General features: G+C 39.3%; 1 protein-coding gene across 3 annotated transcripts in view; it reads right to left on the bottom strand.

Annotated features, from left to right (window-relative positions):
* The window catches only part of nlgn1 (neuroligin 1), a 398,518-nt gene that overhangs the window by 18,364 nt on the left and 355,476 nt on the right, over positions 1–24,678 (bottom strand). For all 3 annotated transcript variants that reach the window (XM_074636898.1, XM_074636899.1, XM_074636900.1), the window contains one exon: positions 438–650. In XM_074636898.1, coding sequence (XP_074492999.1) covers positions 438–650 — 213 coding nt within the window. The remainder of the gene's footprint in view (positions 1–437; positions 651–24,678) is intronic.

Here is a 24,678-nt window from a genome sequence, read left to right as displayed (position 1 = left end):
TAGAACCATCCAAAGTTTTTCCAGGTAGCCATTGTGCATTCCCACCAAGTGCGCTTTTGTAGCAGTTTATTTATTATATATTTTCAGAAGTGTTTACTCTTTAGTAGTACTTTGTTTAGCCAGGTGCACACAACACTATTTGAGCTCAGGCAGCATCTATTATCACAGTTGGCTGTTGTAGTTGTAGTTAAATGCAGTGAAAAGCAGCTCCTGCAGGAGAACAAAAGGCTCCACTCGAGACACAAAATCACACAAGAACACGGTGGCCAAAACAAATTCACAATAAAAACTTGCAAAACTAAACTGTGTTGAGTTTCCTCTGCACCGAGCACTCACACGGTCACACATTTACTGACATGCACATACAGCACTGCATGCTAAATATACATGATTGAAGAGTCCCACATGAACTCCCCCCAGTGACTTGTGATCTTTACCTTTGGTGGAGTTGCTCCAGCGGTTTCCCTCGGAGTAGTGAGACAGCGTGAGCAGGTTGACACAGGAAGCTCCGGCGCCCGAGCCGAACACAGTGATACGTAACGGGTCGCCGCCGAAGGCTGCGATGTTCTCGCTAGTCCAACGCAGAGCCTGGATCTGGTCCAGCAAACCGTAATTCCCTTTGGCTGCCTGGTCACCTGTACTCAGGAAGCCTGCACAAAGAGAACAAAGAACAGGAGAGATTTTTAGTCTTATCCTTCTTTTTTATTCTTATTAGTGTCTTAAGCAGAAGGGTTCAGTAGCAATAATATTCATCACCCACTGACAATGGACGTAGGCCAGTATATACTGTATATATAAAAAATAATGGCAAGAGGTATTCTTTCCTTTTAAGTTTAGTTTTCCCAATAAGAGAGGGCACTGGTTTTTGCAACGGTGGGACTCGCCACTCAAGATAACGGCAGAGACATTGACTCAATTACCCAGGATCCTCCAGTTTTCACGCCACCTAGGTCTAAAAATCAAGCGCCAATTCCCAGGTCTCTATAGCTAATTTCCCAGTTCATGACAACTGTACGGTGGGTGAGTTGTTATGTAACCCACCCGTTTAAATTATATTAAGTCTTAAAGTTAAGCATAATAATAATTTATAATAATTTTATTGATATAAAAAATTATGTTTAATATTTTTTTAATAACCAGACCAGCTCCTACCTGCATCCCCAATAGCAAAACACATGTTCTAATGGTGTAAACAAAAACAAAAACTTCTTAAATGAACTAATTATTGCTTCAGGGTTTCATTTTGAGAAGTTAATATCTTTACAAGTTGACAGAGAAATATACAAGTTCAAAATCAAATAAATGATGTACTAAAGATAAAATATTCAAGTAAGGTACACAAGAACAGCTACTACAAGCAAACTCTTCAATCATTAGATAAATTAAATGAATTAAATGAATGATCAGTTGTTACAATTTAACCTGTTAATATCAACCTCGTATCCCGCTTGCAGAAACGCACAATAACACGTGGTTAACATTATGAAACGATTATTTAGGTTTAGGCAACAAAACTACTTGGTTAAGGTTAGAAAACAGATCATGGTTTGTATTTAAATAATAATGTAACCACCATAAATAAATAACCTCTACATTGTCATCACAAGGTCAACTTGGATAGATAAAGGACAATAAGATAGGAAGTAAAAACACCAACAAGACTTGAAATGGATATTCAGATACAAATAAATTGAAGAACTTTCTCGTATGGAAGAAAAAAAACTTAGGTTTGCAGTGATTTTTCCCCCATTTATTTTCTTTTTAATCTCCATGATTAAAATAAAATAAACAAAAATCTACTTTTGGACCATCCGAGCATAACTGCCAGTAGATAACGAGGCATATTTCTCCCCTTGTACAAGGAAAACCAACAAGCCCGGCTGTCTGATAATTTGCTGCAATAAAACAAGAGTTATTGCCCCGTAGAGCCACTTAAAGTGTGGATACGCTAAATATAACACAGACAGGCTCATTTTGGAGAGAGAGACATATCTAAATCTATGATCCGGACTCAAATAGAACTTACAGTGGGAGGATGATGAGATAAGAGTCATGTGTCATGAAAGCAGCTTTTTGTTTGTTCAGAGTAGAATGGATTTGTTTTTTCTCAAAGCAAAGAAATAAAGAGTTGTATGAATGTACTTTAGAGAATGAATAACTTTCATAATCTTCTTCTTTGGCCCCAAAAAAATCAGATGTCATAAGTTGGTTCCTTTTATATTTTCAGAGCCAAAAACATTTTCGCAGAAAGACAAAATAATAAAGATTCTTCAATAGATCAATTACAGCCTTTATTTTTCCCAACTTCGCATTGCATCTAGCTATCACATATATCCATTTTTAGTTACAATCCACCCCTAATGCCTGATGGATATGCTTATAATGCTTCATGATGTATTTCATCCCTCCGCACAAACCATTATGTATACTGTACAACTGAAAATCAGTTTTCGACTTACGGTTTATGTTGTGATAGAGGTGGAAATGTAGAGTAATAAAAACTGATGTCTTAACAAGTCACCTTAAATACATCACAAATCGGCCACATCGTCATCATGATGGACCAGATCACAACATTACAAGGATATTCAACGTGTCATGAGAACACATTTGTCGTGTAATTTATAAGCCTCTTTTCGTGTATCATTTTTACGCCGCACAAAAAAAGTATGGTAACAGCCTTAGTTATGTTTAGGCAACGAAAACCACTTAGTAACGCATAGGAAAAACATCACGGTTTGGCTTAAAATATATGCAAAATACGTACTGAAACAACGCAAGAGAAGTATGCAAAAAACATGTCACAAATGTCACTAAAAAACACGTCAACAACATCACAAAATACCTCAACAACACTTCAGGACACAGACACCGGTCTGAAACACTGGTCTCCTGGTTGAAAGTTCCGTGTTTTTTTTTAAACCATCCACCTCCCGTCCTGCCAACCATAGGCAATCTTTCTCACATTTATTCTACAACACTAGCTCTGAGCGTAGCATATTTACATGGATGCGTTTACATTGGCCAATCGGGGTTGTGAATACGATCAAATTGATGCTTCTCGGAAGAATTGTAGAGAGAGTTTTAAGTAAGAGTCATGTGTTTAATCTAATCCATATTCATTGTCTTAACTGTGATGCTATAAAGTGGTTTTAAAGTATGATTCTGGTTTATTACAATATATTCATTATTGGAAGTTTTGCTATGTTTTTTGTATTGGTTATGATAACACTGTACTCGCCAAAGTAATTGCTGAGATCTGGGAACACAGTAACGTTGACAGAAGTCAGAGTCGGGAAGAAACATGAGCAGTAAAACCGTCAAAAGTTTAGCCAGATTACAGATTATATGAAAAAAAAAACACGTTAAAGGACATATTGGTATATATCCCCTATTGGACGGGAAAGCTGTGGACACACAACTACATCACAGTATACCAACCTGCTTCACAACAAAACCACGTCCTCTCCATCCCAGCATCAGTCTAACTCCACCCCCACCTCCATCTAAATTAAACCTCTCAGGTACTCATGCTCAATGCGGTTGCATAAAGACCCAGTGCTGGAGAGGTATGAATGGTCTAATGAGACAAGGCACCTCAAGTATACCCGCAGGGGAGCTCTGGTCTTTTAGAGCAATTTCATGTCCTACGCCCACCCCCCCCCAACACTGCCACTATCACCACCTCCCTCTCATTCTGATTTCCATGCTAAAAGCTCCATTACCTGCTACAGGCGTCCAGGGAGTACCCCACCACCACCCACCCACCAACCCCACCCATGAACCTTCTACCGCCCACGCATGCTCACATTATTTCCTCCCCCGTCCTCCCTCATGTTGCTCATAAGCTAGTGTCATTCAACTCTACAGTTCATTTCCACAGGGATGCATTCAGGCCACTAGTATAGAGACACCTGCAGTAACGCCTCTGATGAAGTACATGCTCCCTGTAATAGGCTGCAGAAAGGAATGATGTCATCACTGCTCTGTGAAGAAACGTGCAATGTACGGGCCGTCACGAGTGTATGTTGAACCCATTCCACACAACAGAAATTACAAATCAGAAAATCATATGCATTTTTATTGCATGAAATTGATTCATTTACGGAGCCCTGCAAGTCACTGCATGTTCTACAACACTGTCCCGCACATATTTCATGATAAAAGCCTCGTGTTAACGAATGAAGACATTCTGTCCACAGAAAAAAAAGCTAGAGGGCTTTTATTTTGAAAACAGAAACAGGACGTGTTGTTTAAATAAATGTTGACTTTTTCTTATCTGTGACATATTCTACAGATATACACATTGAAACTGTAGTAATGTTGCTGACGTGATGTCAATATACAGTCAAAAGTTAATTTTCACCGTCTGTTGCTGTGAACCGTAGAAAAAAAGAGGCCTCGGGGTGCTCACGCTGGCAGTGTGGCTGCTTTTACCTGTTAACACGGAACGCCGAAATAAGAAGCAAGAGACGCACACGCGCTGCTCACACGTCCTGTGTGGCCCAGGCGTAAGGAACTGGGGAGCTACATAATCATATAAAAACCTAAAAATAGAACACAAATGAATGGTCCCTCGCTTTAATGTGAAATACGTATAACTGCTGGGATATTTATTGATAGAGAGTAATATAGAGAATAATTTAATAATGAGTCTTGTCAAAATGATGCCAGAGCTATATAAAGTATATATATATATATATATATATATATGTATGTATTCTGTCATGATGTCATCAGTTGGCAAGTAGCATCCTTCTAGCACACTCTCTCTCTGACATATGTGCTTCACATACACACTACTTCATACAGGTTGTGTAGACTCCCTCACAAACAAATACAGTACATTTGCATCCCCCCCACATACACACACACACACACGCACACACACACACATCTCACTGACGCACACACACATCCCCTCGCCTGACTGTTTAATTGAGTTCATTCCTTTTTCTATTCCCTTTCCACCGGCTTATTTATTTATTTATTTGTGTGTTTCTTGATCAAAGCCTAATCGTGTGGAAGCAACAGCAACCATCTACAAGAAAGATTTTAATTGATTCAATTTAGCTGCAGTGCAGGGATGGGCTGGCAATCAGAAAGAGCGAGGCAGGAAGAATGATTAGTTCGCCCAACAGTAGAGGGGCAGCAGGGCAGGGCTCTCTCTCTCCCCCTTATGTCTCTCTCTCTCTCAAACACACACACATACACACTCGAATGCAGACATGTCAATGTGCAGCAATGCAAACAAAAGCACCAGATTTTGAATATCTGAAGAACTAACACTGATCATTTTTCACTCACATTCTTTAACCCCTTATTCTAATTTCAATCAAATGTTAAATACTGATCAGAACGATAAAACCACGTCATCAACAAAGGTTGGAGGCGGGTTGGAATCGCTCAAATGAAAGAGAAGCTGCAGTTTTGTAGTGATTTCCACTCGCTTGCAGTTCACGGGTACTGCTCTGTTAGCTTTGGTAATGCAGCAGTATAGAATAGATGATTTACAGATTTGCTGACACTTGGTTCTCACAGTAACAGTGAGTTGAGATGTGGTAGTAAAGCTGCCCCGGCTGATAAGATACTGCCTACATGCGTGGAGTCCTTCAGCTATATACTGCTGACACTCACACTAACATCCCCTTTACCTGAACCTCTGATACACGGATATATATGTAAGTTCACATCACTTTTGTTGGCGCCATAATGAAGGCCACCTCATTATGGTACACAAACATCATATACTTCCATTGTAACGTTCTCCTTTCTGGTCTACCAAAGAATACAATAAATCAGCTACAATTAATTCAAAATTCTGCCGTACGAGTGCTGACTAAAACCAAAAGGAGAGCGTACATTACGCTTATTTTAAAGTCTTTACATTGGTTACCTGTTAGTTTTTGTATTGATTTTAAAATTATTTTATTAGTTTATAAGGCACTACATGGCCTTGCACCTGACTACCTTGCAGAAATGCTTTTGGTTTATGAAACAGGAAGGCCCCTCCTTCGGTTCTTCGCTTTTAGTTGTTCCGCAAAGCAGAACAAAAACATTTGGTGATGGCTTTTATATAGTGATTTATAATTTTATGTTTTTTATTGTTTATACTATTTTTTTTATCATCATCATTATAGTGTTTATTTTACTCTATTTTGTTTAATCAACATTTTATTGCTGATCATTATTATCTCTTTTATTCTATTTTATTTTATTAAAATTTCATTGCTTATTTTGTGTCGTTTCATAATTTTTATTTATTTATTTTTATTATTATTTTTATTTCCTTGTATTTTATTTATATTTTATTATCTTAAATACCCATCTTTTATATCTTTCTTATTCTATTAACTTTTATCTTGGATGTTTTGGTGTGCATTAGTCTCTAAATCTACATTTTTAACACTCTATTTTTTGTCAATCGTCTGTCCTGCACTTTGAATTGCATTTGACTTGTTTGAAAGGTGATATATAAATAGATGTTTCAAAGTTATGATGATCATAATTGGTGTCATCCTAGGCAGGTATCCAAGAGTACAGCATGATGAGACAAAACAAGCAAATGAAAGCAAAAAAAAAAGAGAGTGGGCTTAATGACTTCTCTGATACTACAAATATAACAGGTAGAACTGAATAAGGACTGGAGCAACTACCCTCTTAATGACCTTGCTCCGATTTCTGTTTTCCTTTGACTGTTTTAATAGTCCTGAACAGCATGGAATGTAAGAGGCTCTTCCTTAGTACCAAGTTAAAATAAATATGTTGATCTAGAGACAATAGAGACTGACCACAGAATGCTTTTGTGTGTTCATGTACATACACATGAACGTGCCTTGTTTTGTGGAAAAAGGATTTACGTAGACACACATTTAATGTAAACTCGTAGATGAACCCCATTCTCCAGTTTTTTTTCTCTCTCAATCAGATTTGTTGATGTGTTTGAATGAGAAGAACATTGTGTGATATTAAAAATTGCAGCAAAGCAATTAATATTTGTAATTGTTAATTACATTTCCTCACCTTTTACTGTGTTTAATTAATTATATTATACTCTATACAGAGAGGGAAAGAGAGAAAAAGCATTCATTTGTAGAGCTGCTTTTAAAAAAAAAAAAAATTTACAAAGTGCATTACATAAGGCACTGTCTCACAGAGATTTTGAAAGGTTAAAAAAGAAATAAATAAACATAACTTTATGCCGTGTGATTATTATTATTTTTTTTTTACCACTTTGTCAGCATTCATAGTTTTCTTGTGACCAACAGGGAGTCCTTATGTCAGGAGGCACTGACTGATTATGCAAAAAATTAACAATAATAATAAAAAAAAGTCAATAAAAAAGACAGGAAACATTCAATTTAAAGAAGTTACAATAAAATACAATAGTAGAAATTTAAAAAGAAACTTCCGTAGGATCAAAGTCTTTGATGGCAGGCTGCAAATGTTGAGTTTTATCAGCCTTTTCAGCTCCTATGAGGCCAGACACGCTCCATTTCCCTCCCCCTGCGTCGTAGGATAGATCATACATGTCTATGTCTAAGGTTCGGCTAAAAGCCACCGTCCGTGATCACTGAGACTGCGATACGGCGGCTCGGCCTCTAAGCTCCCCGGGATGACAATATTAAGGTGAACCCTGATCCAGGAATCCAGCTTTTATCCCCACTATCTCTGTCGAACCAGAGAGAGAAGGCTCGACGAAGAGAAAGATGGGATTTTTTTAATACTTCTTTCTCTGCGCACATCTATTTTCCACAGTCATGGTCTGTATACCATAATCCTCTCTCTGTTCTCTCTCTCTCTCTCTCTCTCGCTATCTGTCCTTTTGACTCTCAAGACAGACAGAATAGGAAAGAAGAGCAGAAGAAATGGGAAGGACAGGTAAACTGTAGCAGCGGGTGTGGCTTAATACAGTCAGTGAAATCGAAAACAGGTTCAGAAAGCAAAAATGAAAGGGAAGTTGGAGTGGAAGATGCAGCGGCTAGATAAACAAGCACAGAGAAAAATATATTTCATACTAGCTTGTTGCGAAGGAGGCTAAATAACGCTCAAAATCTAGGCTACATTTTGGAAAAACTGTCATGGCCATTTTCAAAGGGGTCCCTTGACCTCTGACCTCAAGATATGTGAATGAAAATGGGTTCTATGGGTACCCACGAATCTCCCCTTTACAGACATGCCCACATATCATCACCTTTTTTGAGTTGATATGGTGAACAGTCGCTTATTTGCACATACAACATTTATAGAGCAACATTATCATTCATTTGGAGTTGTGTCTCTGGCCACCTAATGAACGTAAGTCCAATGTTCACTCTCTTTTAGCTCCAATTTTGTTACCCACCAACTTCTGAGGGAAATATCTGTTTCTTTAGCTGCTAAATGCTTCACTACGTTCACCAGCTAGTCTCTAATTGTGTCTCTCTGCCATTTGGTGCTGAGCAGGTGCTACGAAAAATTATGCTATGAGAGCCGTGAGAGTGAACCAACAAAGTAAAGTTGCAAACTGACGGCTAAACAATGAGCTGAAACTCCATAATATAACATATTATAACATAACACTATAATTTCAAGGCACGCAGAGGGTGTGTGTGTGTGCATTGAAACAGACATGGGCCTAAATTACTGAAGTATGAGTATTGAGTAACGTTACAGAACCATTTTTTAGTCCGACACCTAAGCTAGGCATCAGGATGAAGTGACTGAAGGGGTTGTTACAAATTAGGACTGCGCAATTTTTCATGAAATAAAATAAAATGATTTAACTGTCAAAATCAGCAGGGGGAAACGTGTAGAAACAGCTGTTTGTAGCTTGCAGCAGTGTTTCTGCTGCTGCTGCTGCCAACCCTGTATTTCTACATAGAGTTTGCCTTTCATAATATTCATTTCATTATAAATGTCATTTATATTTATTTTAGACAGAAAAAGGTGAAGAAGTGTGTGCTGATTTGTAAATAATATTAATAATCCAAAATTAAAACCCCACACTTGACTCATTCATGGAGCTCTGCAAGTCACTGCATTTTCTACAACACTGTCCTGTAAATATTTCAGAATGCTGCTCACGCAGCCGCTGCTGCTCTAACCTGTTAACATGGACGCCGACATAAAAAACAACAAGTTCCGCAGCCGCCTTTGTGTCCCGAGCGTAAGAAAGGTGTTCTGTTAGTCTGTCTATTGATCTCCTCCGCTCTGTTTCAGTACTATGGACAGCGCCATAAATGTCAGATTTGCTTGGTTCGTTTAAAATCAAGTTTTGAGAAAAAACACAGATACAATTCAGGCTTTTATCCATGAAAATATTATATCAGACTTCAATAGTTACCTGGGCCTCAGCCCCCTTGGCCCTCCCACTTCCCCGGTCTATGTGTGAGATATATATATATATATATATATATGTATATATATATATATATATATATACACACACCATAGCCTCACTATCTACAGTACACTCCCCCCTCTCTTCCCTGCCCTATAGTCTGTGGTTATCTGCTTAAAACAAATGGTGCAACAGCAGCTCCAAATATTTACAGTGCCTCAGCAGAGCTCCATCTATATCTGCTCTCTCCATGCAACAACCCCGAAGACACAACGGCACGCTGAGGGCAACCAGCTGGGGAATATGCTGATGAGGCACAAAGCATTTCTCACTGGAAATAATGAATACGGAGCTACAGGATATTCACTCATTCAACCTTTGTGTAGACAGCATTGGGGACAAACGCAGAGCAAACTCTCATTTTCAGGTGTGCCCTGTTTGCAGGGTGACATTTAAAAAGTGGAGATCGAGTGTATATGTAAAATTGTATTATATGAATAAATGAAACATGTGACCAATAGATGGTATAGTTATGTAAAGTATTACAAGGAAACACAGTTACAGTGACATATTGCAACACAAATGAAAGCCTTTATGTCTCCACTGAGATGTGCTTTTATGCTTGACTGTACACACAGTGCATTGCACTTTTGACCACAGCAGGTGTCTGCTTTTAACTCGCTGGTATGTCATCATGGGTTCAGGTGCGTCTCGTTAAAGTTCCCACGAAACGGCTAGCAGAATGTAACATATTTACGTGTTTTGAGTAAAAAACAGTAAGCTGGTGAAGGACTTGTCGTGGATATTGATTGGCGTTAACAATAGGCGCTGAATGTGTGTTGTATGTAGTTCTCTGTGGTCCCATCACTACAAGCGAGTTTATGGAGACCAAAACACAGCTAATATACATGTACTGTATATCAGAATGAATATTGTAAATACCAATGCCAGAAAGACAATACTGATGTGCCTCTGTGTTTGCTGGATGTGTAAATTGGCAAAAGTCTGATGAAAAGTTTGCCATACCAACTTAAAGGTCCCATATTATAAAAAAGTGAGATTTTCACATTTTTTATTATAAAGCAGGCTTAAGTCCTATATAAATACTGTGAAAGTATCGAAACACTCAATCCACAGGGAAATACACACAGCCCGTATTCAGAAACTCTGCATTTGAAACAAGCTGTCAGGATTTCTGCCCATTTGTGATGTCACAAATATACAATATTTAGACCCATTACACAATTTTAAACGTAAACATTCTAAATGTGTCCCAGTTTATTCCTGGTTGCAGTATATGCGAATGTCATCAGCTGACAGGAAGTACACATGGACCCAAACTGTTGCCTATAGCAACACAATTTCGTCAAAATGCGCTAAAACGGAGCGTTTCTGACAGAGGGTAAATGCAGGAATATTCAGGCCGACAGTATGAGGAAAATAAAGGGTTTTGTGAACATTACAGGATGTAAATATGTTCTAGTAGAAACCCAAAATACAAGTATGAACCTGAAAATGAGCACGATATGGGTCCTTTAAAAGATTACATATATCAGTGTTGTGTTTAAAGCTGGTTTGCTATCCCCAATTCCCAAGTGGTCAAAAAAAAATCTGTTATTACAGGTTTAAATGATCCTAAATACAAAAAACAAAACAACAGGAGAGAAGACAATATCACCATTCCCCTTAAACCCAAGACAGATAAACACACTGTTTTTATATGCAGCTACTTCCTCATGAATGTGTGTGAACACACACAACAGAAAAGGTAAAATGTGTGAGTCATTTTCTCTTTGTAATCCACAAACTAATGCGGTTACAAAGACAGCCGACGCGCATATGTGTGCGCGAGTGTTTGCGTGCGTGTCCGCATTTGCATTTGAAAGGCACTACTCATCTTCAGAAAGTAAACCGACGCCACAGAAGTTAAATGGCCATTTAAATAATACAACCAGAGAGAGAGAGAGAGAGAGAGAGAGAGAGAGAGAGAGAGAGAGAGAGAGAGAGAGAGAGATTAGGCCCCAGCACACACCTAAAGAGATTGGTAAATAAGTGTGTGTGTGTTGAGGGTATTTATTAAAGCTATCAGATCCTCATCATTCAAACTCTGTCATTATAATCTTTGCAAGCTGACAGTCGGCGAAGAAATAAACTGGTGGCGGCGTTGCGCTGTGTGCTAATGAGGAAGTCATCAGGACAATAAATGCTACCAGAATATGTAAAGATAGAACAGATCAAACTCCGGCTAAATCAACGCTCTGTTAGTCATTCTACATAACCGGCTGCTTCGGCACAAACAGGCTGCTGGTTAACATAGCATGTGACAGGCTGTAAGTCAGAGGTGTCTATCACTGTAAATATTTTATGGTAAATGCTCCATGTCCCTCTCTCTCTCTCTCTCTCTCTGCGAGACACCAGCTAATAATTCAAGCACCGATATGTATAGCAACACCCTTGTGTTTAAACAACCAGCTATCTCTTCTTCCATCTATTAATCCATCCATCCATTCATTCATCCGTCCGTCTACGTTCGTCTCTCGTTTCCTTGTCTGTCAAACCTCCTCTCTATTCCCCTCCCTCCCTCTCCCTCCTTCTCCCTCCCTCCCAGCCTCCTCCTGGTGCAAATCAAATTACACTGTCGAACTTCAAAAATGAAATGAGCCGTCGTTCATATTTCTTGTTCTGCACAAACACAAACATGTGTTAATTTGTGTCGCTGCCCTAACAGATTTGCCTGTTAGGGCAAGCTGGTATAGATTACCTCCTTCTGCCGGGTTGAAGGCAAGTGAGGGAGTGGGGAGGATTTTGTCTGCGTGGGTGTGAATGTGATTAAACTGTTACCCGAGCTATTTCAGCCTTGTGGAGTGAATACATAATAGTCCGTAATTAAGAAAATGCAAAAAACTGATTAGGCCTTATTGACTTGCCGCTATATTATCGAGTGTTTCACTCCAGAATTGCCGTGCAACTGGAATGTCAATAAATAAGAAACGGAAGACCGGACGAACAATCAAACTACTTGACGAATCAACAGATGACTGAATGATTAAATGAAAAGAAGCAGGACGGAATACATTTACATAAATTGATAACAAAAAGGAGCGAGATAATTGAACAACTGCAGCTTAGAAATCAGGGTGTTGCCAACTTATTCTCAATTTAAATTCACTAATTGTAGTAGTTTTAAGTTAGCCATCGATGGGTTATGGGACAATTGTTGTGCAAAAACACAGTAGGAAAATATGGAAATTCTAACTAGAATGTTGTTCTGTATATCAGGGAAGTTTCTTAAAGATATACTTAGTATTGCACTTCCATAAGTGTCAGGCCAAGAACCAGATTTAAAGGTCCCATATTGTAAAAAGTGAGATTTTCAGGTCTTTTGTATTATACAGCAGGTTTATGTGCTATATAAATATTGTTAAACTATCGAAACGCGCAATATACGGAGAAACACACACAGCCCATATTCAGAAATTGTGCGTTTGAAACGAGCCGTTAGAATTTCTGTCCATTTGTGATGTCACAAATACACAATATTTAGACCATTATATGGTTTTAAACATAAACATTCTAAATGGGTCCCAGTTTTATTTCCTGTTGCAGTGTATGTGAATGATATCAGCTGACAGGAAGTAAACATGGACCCACACCGTTGCCTAGCAGCGCAATTCCGTTACAATTTCGTTGAAATGCACTAAAACGGAGCGTTTCAGGCAGAGGGTAAAGGCAGGTATATTCAGGCAGATAATAAGAGGAAGTTTTTTTTTTAACATTACAGCATGTAAACATGTTCTAGTAGAAACACAAAATACAAGTATGAACCTGAAAATGAGCATGATATGGGACCTTTAAATAAGAAGTGATGCAGCAGAGGCCCACATATCCTGATTGTTAGTCACTAGTATGAGTAAAGCTCCAAAACCAATGGATCCTGTACTTCCCATAATGCAACAAAAACTTTATATTTTCTCAGGCTCTCCTCCTGGTAAACACAACTAACACTTGCTCAGTTTGTAATGCAGGTTTTCCGTTCAAAAATGTGTTTTTGTGTGTCTCCAAGTCCAAACAGAGATAACCCTGATGACATCATCAAGGTTATTTTCAGACAAGCCCTATTTCTTCTTTTTTTTAAGACTTGACAAAGTTTCTCCACAGCCATACAATTATTTCCACACACTAATTAGTACCAACTAATTAAATGAAGCCTCGTCAGTTCAATAGACCCTCAGCTGTATGGAGACCTTGGATTAGACGGTGTCGTCCGCTGCAAACAGACCAGCTTCCACTCTGTTTCTCTTTATAGCCATTCAATTGTTTTTACAAATGTCATGGCATATTTATTACAAATTACATTATCATTTATGTTTTTGCTGACCATTCTCCAAAACATACTGTGCTTTCCATTTGTCCATATTTTCCATCTTCCTTCCTGGCAGCCACAAGCTGCCAATCATTAGATATGATATGAATTAGATCAGGGGTCAGCAACCTTTACTATCAAAAGAGCTATTTAAGGCAAAGAAAAAAGAAATCTGTCTGGAGCCGCAAAAACATTTGAGCATTGTGATGAAGGTAACACAGTTTATAGTCTAAGTATATAGTATATAAGTCTAATGCAGTGAGGGCCCAACTGCAATGTACTACGAGTATTAGGGCCACATTGAAGGAAAAAAAATCTGAGATTTCCAGAATAAAGTCATAATATTACAAGAATAAAGTCATAACTTTACGAGAAAAAATAAATAATATCACAGATAAAGTCATAACTTTACCAGAAAAAAAGAAAATGATACATAAAATTACTACTTTATAATATTATGACTTTATTCTCATAATACTTTTTTTTCTCGTAAACCTATGACTTTATTTTCATAATATTACGACGTTTTTTTCTGTATGTGGCTCCGGAGATGGATTATTGTATCATTGTTTTTTAGGAAATTCCTGCATATTACATATTAAGATTTTAAAGTATGACAGATTTCTTTGTGCATTGATTGACATATTTGAACCTTATTACCCATTGCACAATATAACAAAAACACTTCACATACATTATCACAGCAGCTTTATTCTGTACATTCACTTTGCTACTTGAGTACTTCTCAAGTGTCAAGTATGGATAATGCATACAATAGTGTAGCTTTGTTAAGAAATAATAAAAAGCACACACATGTAATGGACAACTGATTTTCCGGCAGTTTTCAAATTTCTACGAGTTGGTTTTCATATTGTGCTGCGAGGAAAAGAAGCCGACGGCTACTGTACCGGGAGGAACGCTTAAGAAACGTACACAAACATTAAGATTATGTGTGGAAAGAAAACGATGAAAGTACAAAATCGGAGATGTTGACAAAGTAAGCAATTACAAGAAAATACGATTTGGTACGCTTTTCTGTTCGTAATAATGGCTTATAGTACATAAAAGAAAAGTATAATAGAGAGGCAAATGAGACAAAGCTCGGCAGGATGAGAAGAGGTGAGGCTACAGGATGAGAGGGATGCACACTTCTTCTTCCACAGGCAAAATAATACGCTGTGTGTGTGTGTGTGTGTGTGTGTGTGTGTGTGTTTGTTTATGCGTGCATGTACTGAGTCCTGATGTGAATGGTTAAGCAGCTTCCTTTTCTTAGCACGGGAACAGTATTAGCATACAGGGACAGGACTGCACTGCACCCCAGAGAGAGAGTGAGAGAGAAAACAAGAGTGGCAAAAACCAAATGGAGAGAAAAGCAAGACATTTTAGTGGGACAGCAGACACAGAGAGAGAGAAAAAGAGAGAGAGAAAGAGAGAGAACGAGGAAGAACGAGGAGTGTGAGAGGTAGATGACAATGTGAGAAAAGGAGTGTGGGAGGTGCCGAGAGAGGGAGTACAAAAAGGGAGGCAGGAAGGAAAAGGGCACTCGGAATGGAAAGTGGCATTTGAGAAAAAAGAAAAGAAAACCCTGCATAGGACGTGAAGTCAAAGATAGCTCTGACATGTTCAGTCCTGTAGATGGGTAATAAAATAAAGATGGGTGCACAAAGATGGACAGAGGAAAGAGAGAATTAAATAATAATGCAGCCACTTTAAGATCAAAAGGCTTTTGGCCAAAAGGCTTTAGAGAGAACCACTAGTGTATGTAGGATCATATAGGATGTTTGGTGAGGTACGATGAGGTGTGATTACTTCTTTAAATTGTTTTAATTCTGTAACTGAACCACTGAAATGTGCATGTGTGACATGAAAACGTGTAAAACGTAGCATCCTTCTAAAGTTGGCTAACATTAGCTACCGTAAGCTACTGGTCATAACAGGGCAAATAAGGCCGTAGCAGCAAAACCCAACCCAGTCGCCAGAAAAAAAACCATCTTGGCATTGTATGTTTCTGCAAACCACAGATTCTGAATCTAAAATATTTTTCATTAATACGTTTCATATCAGTCTCGTATCGCACATTGCCACGTGTCCCTCTGATGTCAAAGCCATTTTTTTTTATTTTACTAGTTTTGGTCTGCCTGGTCTCCTTTTGTAAAAATGACTCTAGAATCTCAACTAGAATCTCAGTCTGATCTAAGGCTGGTTTACAGGATGAGAGTTGCATGGTGAGCCTCTCCATGGTGTCATAGCTATTGTCTGGAGTGGTTGTGTGTGTACGTGCGTGTGTGCGCATGCGTGTTTGGGGCGAGGGGCCCAAGAAAACGAATTTGCACCGGGGCCATTCACAATTATGTTACGCAGCTGATCATGGCTTGTGTTAAAATAATAACGTAACTGCCATAACAATGTCGTAAATAAACAACAATTGGACTTTCTTACGTAACGTTACGTTTTATGGAAAATAATGTCTAATAAATGTAATGCACAATCATGACATACGCATCTTTTTTTTTCGGGACAAACTGGGCTTTCAGAATATGTGGTCTGCAGTGATGTCACATGAATGTATAAATAATTAAAATGACCATAAAGACAAAATAAAAAATAGAACGGAATCTCACAGAAATGTATTCAAACCACACAGAGAATAATAAGAAACAAGGTTTTAGGCTTTTGAAAAGTGTTCTCCCAAGTCTTGGGAATCAGGGGGAAAAAAAGAAAAATCATTTTAACCCACACACATCTAAAGATATAAAAATTTTTTTTACAGAGAAGTCCTGTCATTTTGCTGTCTGTTTTTCTACAAAAAAGTAAGCTCACAGAAGACTTTCATTGTTGGATACTTTTTAAGAAAGTCTCTGAAAAAACACTGTTGTTCCAAGCTGGATGACAAACCGTCTGAATGGAATACAATCGATCCCGACACTTCATAAGAAAGCTACGGTGATGACGAAGCTGCAAGTTAAAGTTAGTCTCTAGGGAGATATTCTAAAACGAGTAACTAAAGTACTTTTCTGTCAAATGCGTCGACTCCAGGGGGTTAACGTTGTGAAATGATTGGTTAGGTTTAGGCAACAAAACTACTCGTTTAAGATTAAAAAAAAAAGATCATGGCCAGAGGCGTAAATATCGACGGTGCACCCGTTCTTTTTAAACAGAAAACACACGTTTAATATTGTGATATTTACTGGAAATGACACACACTATAGCCAACAGCAGGAGGAAACTTTCAGCTCCCCGGTGATCTCCCAGCCAGCTGCCACCTTATTTAGGTTTTTTGTAGTGAAATGAGGAGGTATCATTTCATTTCAACTTCACCAAGCAGCCGCTCCTGGTCCATTGAGGCGATTTCAAGGTGAGCGACAGAAATAAATAGAGACAGCTGGGCGTCTAACAAAAAGTTCAGCTCAAAACTGAGAGCCATGTCGCGCTGCGTCGCTCACGGCCAGGACACTCCAATAAAAGAGGACAATGATTCTTAAGCAGTGTTGTTAATGACTGAGGAGCACAAGACCTGTAGGATAAACTTCTAAGGGGTAAGTACTGGTTTCTTTTTGTTATTATGGAGTGGGATCGGGGATTTAAATCTATAGCACTGTAATTGTTACGCCTCATATGATGGAAAATGTGCACCTTCTGTAGTGTGTGTCTGTCAGAACAATGGGCGGCTGAGGCAGGCTGTTTTAAATTAGTGCTCCGGCTGCTGTCCGTGGTGCTGATCTAAGGCTGGTTTACAGGATGAGAGTTGCATGGTGAGCCTCTCCATGGTGGCATAGCAATTGTCTGGAGTGGTTGTGTGTGTGTACGTGTGTGTACGTGTGTGTGTGCGCATGAGCATGTGTGTTTGGGGCGAGGGGCCAATCACAATTATGTTATGCAGCTGATCACAGCTTGTGTTAAAATAATAACGTAACTGCCGTAACAATGTAAGTAGCGTAAATAAACAACAGGTTGACTTTCTTACGTAGCGTTGCGTTTGTTTCTTGCATGGAGAATATTAATATGTGAAGTTAAAGAATCATATTGACGATCATCTTTTTCTGTGATAAACATTTATTTTCTAAAATCTTTAAATTGAGCTAAATAATAATGGTGTCTAAAACTGAAAAGTGCTTTTGAGAAGGTATGGCCTAAACAATGAAGAAAAGCTGACAATATTAGATTTGGGAAATGCTAATTCAAACCCAGAACTTGGACATGTTGGTGTTTAGGTAAATTAATAAGTATCAAAAGGAATAGCGGTTGGAGGGCTGTAAAGGATAAAAAGCCGGAGCATCCAGTCTGCTCTGGAGAACAGCGCTTGGTTTATCCTGTTTGATCTACATTAAATCTGTTAATGTCAAAGTCTGTCTTGTTTTTAAAGTTTATCTTTATTGAAGTTATCATTTAACGTGGCTGAGGACCTGAAACCATCTGCCTGGTTGACGATGTCTTCCCACACGTTACGAGCTTACCAACGTTACGTAACAAGCGTGAAGTCGATGTTTACTTTTGGTTTCAGACGGGACAAGAACGGTGTTCTCCTGGGTGAAAGTTTGACCCATCCACCAACCCTAATAATGCTAAATAACACATCAATACAATCCCACAGGAAAAAAGTGATACAGCTTCCAGAGCTGGCAACAAGCATAAAACAAAACAATGGATAAACAAAAAGAATCATGAGGGAGCTTTGAAATTGTATACAAAACAGTAAACTGAATGTATGAGGAACCAGGCTACCTCACTGCCAGACGTGTAACAAGACTCATTGGTTAAATATTAGCTGAATGGGTTCATACCCAGATACAAATAATATTACCTTGTAAACACTGAATACTTTTTAGATTTTAAAATGCTGAAATTAGGGCTGTCAAAGTTAACACGGTAGTAACGCGTTAACATAAATTTGTTTAAAATGCCACTAATTTCTTTAAAGCATTAACGCAACTTGCGGGAGTGTTAAGCTGAAGTGAAGATACTGGTATCATATGAAACTAGAAAACCTAATGAATCCATTGGTACCAACCATTTCATACCAGTTATGATTTGAGCATATATTTTTATGCTAAATGCAGTTCCTGTGAGCGTTTCTGGACAACATTTGTCATTGTTTTGTGTTGTTAATTGATTTACAATCATAAATATATACATCCAGTTGCATAAATCAATCATATCTGCCCATGTTGATAAGAGTATTAAATCTCCCTTTAAGGTGCATTTTGAACGGATACAAAATGTGCAATTAGTTTGCGATTAATCACGATTAACTCTGGACCATCACGAGATTAATGCTGATGAAATATTGTTAATAGATTGACAGCCCTATCGTTGAAATAATAAGCATTGTCAGCTCCCGTCCTAATGCATTCCTATCAGATATAGGTCAGACTCTAACAGCATGTTGCTAGAATCTTGAGGCGAGGTGGCTTTCAGATATGCATGTCTTTTATAAGAGCAGCAGCATAAGCCGCTTAGTGCTTTTATAGTGATTCAGAGCCATGGAGCTGTGCATCAGCAGCAGCCCCTCTGCTCTGCCACAGCAGAGAGGAGAGGAGACTGAACATGCTATCCATGTTATCTTAGGAGCTGAAGGAGAAACTCTGGGACAAGGTGGGGAAAAGAGAGAGGGAAGAAGTAAAAAAAAAACTCCAGTGAGACTGAAATTGCCCTCTGCGGTTCCTCTCTCCATCAGCCGAGAGATGTCACTACAATTCATTTGCATTAATTCAGCCTGAATAAGAGCTGGTGAAAGTCTTGGAGGACATCTAGACCACAAGATGACAAAGAGGCACTGATGCAGTGGGACGTTAACAGTACATTAACCTGAGTGTTGTACTTCGGTAGAAGTTATTTCCACATTACGCAACTTTATACTTTTACCACACTACAGATTATATTGTACTTTTTACTCCACTTCATTTATTTGTCGGCTCCAGATACTTTGCAATTGAGCTTTTAGGTTAAAAACACATGGTCAGCATATTTATGGCTATACTGTGACACTCCACAACACTGTATAAAGTGAGTGGAATTAGTTCCATGTTGATGAGCTACAACACTGACATACAGCTTAATGCATAAGAGATAATTCTAATAACAGAATACATACAGCACATTATGACACTCTGAAAATAACCTGCATTCTACTACTTTTACTTTTGATACTTGAAGTATATTTTGATCAGCTTGTACTGCGTCTCTACCTTAAAGGTCCCATATCGTGCTCATTTTCAGGTTCATACTTGTATTTTGTGTTTCTACTAGAACATGTTTACATGCTGTAATGTTCAAAAACCACTTTATTTTCCTCATACTGTCGGCATGAATATGCCTGTATTTACCCTCTGTCTGAAACGCTCCGTTTTAGCGCATTTCGACGAAATTGCAAAAGAATTGCGTTGCTAGGCAACAGCTTGGGTCCATGTGTACTTCCTGTCAGCTGATGACATTCACATTCACTGCAACCAGGAATAAACTGGGACACATTTAGAATGTTTACGTTTAAATCTGTATAAAGGGTCTAAATATTGTACATTTGTGACATCACAAATGGACAGAAATCCTGACAGCTTGTTTCAACTGCAGAGTTTCTGAATACGGGCTGTGTATTTCGCTGTGGATTGAGCGTTTCGACACTTTCACAGCATTTATATAGGACTTAAGCCTGCTTTATAATAAAAAAATCATGAAATCTCACATCTCACTTTTTTATAATATGGGACCTTTAAAGCTGCATTTTCCATCTTTAAGGCCAATGTGTTATCATATTTACAAATCCAGCAGACACAGAGCAACATTACCATTCATGTGTTGTGTTTTCTTTCCACATGGCAAATGTATTCACTCTCCCCCTTTAGCTCTGTTTTTGTCCTCCCGCACCTCCAGCAAGATATACTTGGCTGTTTAGCTGTTATAGCCAATGGCTAACTTTGTCTGTCTGCTGCTGCTTGGTGCTGGCAGGTTAGTGTGTAGTCGGCTAATCTGAGCTTTGCTGTTTTGCTGGAGATAAGGTTGATGAGAGCTGAGTGTAAGGGTTCTGCAAAAAAAACAAAAGTAATGATTCAAAAGAGGTTAAAAAAAATTGGCACATACTCGGGTGATAATTGAGGATTTGTCACTATGACTGTCCACATTCACCTCAGAAATATTGATTAGATGAGCTTCAAGAAAAGGATCTCAATGCTTCTCCCAACTCCGCTGATAGACACCGATGTGGCTGTCAAGAAGGGAAATAAGGGAGATAATACACTAGGTGATTTTAACATCTCAAAATCCCCCCAAAAATCTAGGTTACCTCACACCTCACCATTCGCTGTTTCCCATCTCAGGTTTCACACACCGCAAGGCTTTCAATATGCAAATGCATAACAGACAGTGACAGCTGGGGGCATCCGAGGCTACATCTCCCCGTGCCTCCCTTTATTTCTCCACATCCCTCACCTCCCCTCTCGCTCGGTAATTATATCTTATTGGCGTGAACGAAAAAAGACAATATCGCCCAAAGCAACAGGGCAAAAGATCAACATTTTACATCAAATCCTTTTTCTCTCCTCGTATTAAAGGCTCTCATTCTCTCTCTCTCTTTCTCTCTCAGTCTTTCAGCCTTTTCCTCCCTAATGAGGCCCCGGCCACCCAGGAAGTGATGTCGCTGTGCGGTCGCCTGTTGCCTCCAGTCATAAACAGGCTGGTTGGAAATATCAGCCCGCCTCTAGAGCTCTGCACACACACACACACCTCAAAGATAGCTGCACACGTGCTGTTCTGCATGATGCTACAGAATCACAACCATCTTGAGAATGTAGAGATTTATAGCGACCACTCTGGCTGGGAAAAAAAAAACAAAGTCACACACCGAGAGACAGATCAGCAGAGAAGCATCTCAGCCCTCTAAACACACTTACATACAGTAAATACCTGTGTGCACACACACACACACACACACACACACACACACTCACTCATACACATTGGTCCCAGTCGCCTGATTGGGATGCTAGAGAAAAGGTTACTCATCCAGATGGAACACTCTGCTCTTTTCTCTCCTCTTCTTTTTGTCAATTTGTGTGAGTCTGAATAAAGGTTAGCATCACTACACTGCACTCGGTGGCCGTTTTTTTTTTTTTTTTCATTCTTTGGCCTTTACTACTTCTGACCTCACTAGTGTTTCTCCAGTGAGAGTCTAATTTGAGACTTGGTAGAGGCTGCTAAAGAAACACGGAGGGGCAACAGAAAGCCATGCATCTAAATGCGAGTAAACACCCAAAAACTAGCGACTGGCACGCTGCCTGTTTATGATCTGACTTCCACCACTATCTGGAGAAAAAAGCTGAGAAAAGGATACTGTAAGAGTGCCAATATTCAGTTTTGAAGTGGCTGGGCAGGTGCATTTAACACTAATTAGTTTACGTGCACTTACTCTGAAGTGTACTACGGTGTTGAAGTTATGGTGTACATGGTGGGTTCATTAGCTTGATTTTGTGCTGTCTCACATGAGGATGCTTTCCACACATACCACACAAGGTCGCAGTCAGCTCGTGCTATCAGTGCATTAAAAGGAGCAGTATAACTCTCATTATCTTTCTTCACTTACACACTTACATTTAAGGCTTTTTCACACCTGTAGTTCGTTTACTCTGGTCTGAATCAGGGACCAAATTGTTACCATGTTGCATATTGCCTCGTGTTTGGTTTGTGTTCACACGGCAGCATTTACAAGCGGAGCAAAAATTTTGGTGCGCAAAGAAACTGCTCTCTAATTGGTCAGAATTTCCATGCTGGAAAACTCCGGGAAGTAAACAAAGAAGAGCAGACTTCCAGAACGCAACAATGGAGGGACAACTACGCGGCTTGATCTTGGCCCTGGTCATTTTTTTTTTTTTGTACCTCGTAGCAATTTTTCACTCAACGCAAACAATACAGTTTGAAAATGAGGCGCGGCTGCGACTGGAAAACAATGTATTGATGCATTTGAGTCGCCGAAGGCGCATATAAAGACGGACGAAGGACTTAGGAAGAGGCGTGCATTAACCCTCCTAAACTGTGACATGCTCATCGGCCGAAAATATTTCCGAAGATCCATCAGGTATTCAACACAGCCTGACGTTACACCTGTTTAGTGCTGATGTGAATAGCGAGGGCAAGCGTAGGCTCTTTTGTAGTAATGTTGTCTGGTGTCTGGTGTTGACATGCACAGCGCTGCTCACTACTGGAGCTGGTTTAATCCAAAAAAGGCGCAATGCGTTCTCCAGTTGGGTCGAATCGTGGTCGGATCATGTTCTCACCACAAACGAAGCGTACCGAACCGTACAGCAGTTCGCTTGTTTTGGTGCTGCAACCGAGTGTGATTGCCGTGTTCACACCTGCCCAAACGAGCCGCACCGAGAGTGTAAACGCTCCAGGGTTTCGATTCAGGTAGTGTCCTCAGTTGATGGCTCTGTTTTTATCTGTGGTGACATATGTCTCTATTGGGGCTGTCATAATTTATACAAAATTCAATATGATTAAATAATTGAGGGGATAATTAAATATTCAATCTGTAATCATGTCTTCCCAGTGTATATGGGCAACAGGCTGTGCCTTGTACTCCAGAAAAGGGGCGGTGCTAAAATGTCTTGTCTCTCTGACCCATTGCATGCCCAGTCAACTCTTATCGTTGTTCCTATTGCTAATGCAAAACAGAGAAAATGCTCACGCCTTGCTGATACAGGAAGCATTCCTCACAGTCAATCAAGCTATAAAACAGTCAATAATTTTTTTTTTCAAAAAGTGTGAATCACCGCAACCACAAGAGGTCCTTAAGCATACAGTCATAAATGAGCACAGACAATATCAGTCCGATGGGTCCGGTAGTATGTCAGATTAGCCGAGTACAGAGAGACAGATGCACACACACCTAGGACCGAACGCATGATCTCCCCACAGGCTTACACCTGGCGGAGATAACAACTGAGCCATCTGAAAGGCAGTAGCAGAGCTCAGAGGGATTTAGTCACATCGGTTATATACCATCAGAGTTGATGTAAGCTACATTTAATTACTTTTCCGGTTTTATACACACTAAATGGCAATTGAAATGTTAGTCTCCTGCTGATAGTCTAATTTACGCACAAATATTTAAGGCACCTATAGTGGAGAGATGTTACTGTGCATATCAAGTCATTTCCACAAGCACTTGGCCAACTTTACATACAGCAACAGCACGCCTGGCTTCACCCTAAATTGTACATTTTAATGAGTCAGAGGCTTTTAATTCTATTAATGGTTAGATCGTAGCTATTCCTTAATCTTATGTCTAACCAGCGACAGAGTGACTACAAGTTCTGTGTTGTAAATCTACAATCAAGCTGCAGGTTGAAGCTTTGGTAGACGTCTCTTGATGCGGTCAGTTGTTTTACCACCGGTTACATTTTCTTCCTCTATATACCCTTTATCTTTTATTTGCACGGTGAAGGGGTTATTTACATCAGATCCCGCTGAACAAAATCCCCTTTGGCTTAGAATCAGGATTATTGTGAAATACAAGAAAGCAAATAAAGGCTAGGCTTATGTTTCCTTAGGCTAGGGAGAGGATTATCTCTCTTATACAAATGTTTACGCACACAAGATTTAGCGAGTCTACGGAGCTGCTCGGTACATATGACACCGGCAAACTCGGGGTGTTATTAGAGGGTGAGAAGAAGTTGGCCAGACTTCAATGACTTATTATTATTGTGTATCTGCATATGACTGAAATGATGGATGGACACTGCATTTGTCCAGATTTGAGAAAATGAAAAAAAAAAAACATGGCCTGTGCCAAAATAAAGACGTGCGTATTCCACAGTAAACCTCTTGACGTGCAAAAAGCCAATGTTTGTCCAGAAGGAGGATGATCATAAAAGTGATTTCAGTAATCTATCCAGTGTTTGTTTACAAGCCTGTCGTAGCCAACTGTTGTTGATCTCTAGTCAGATTTGATGAACAATTCTTAACTCAGTCCTATATATTCAGCGTGTGAACACAACAGCAGTGC

The sequence above is a fragment of the Sebastes fasciatus genome, chromosome 5, assembly GCF_043250625.1.
Source record: "Sebastes fasciatus isolate fSebFas1 chromosome 5, fSebFas1.pri, whole genome shotgun sequence".
Lineage (NCBI taxonomy): Eukaryota > Metazoa > Chordata > Actinopteri > Perciformes > Sebastidae > Sebastes > Sebastes fasciatus.
This window is presented reverse-complemented; position numbering and strand designations above follow the sequence as displayed.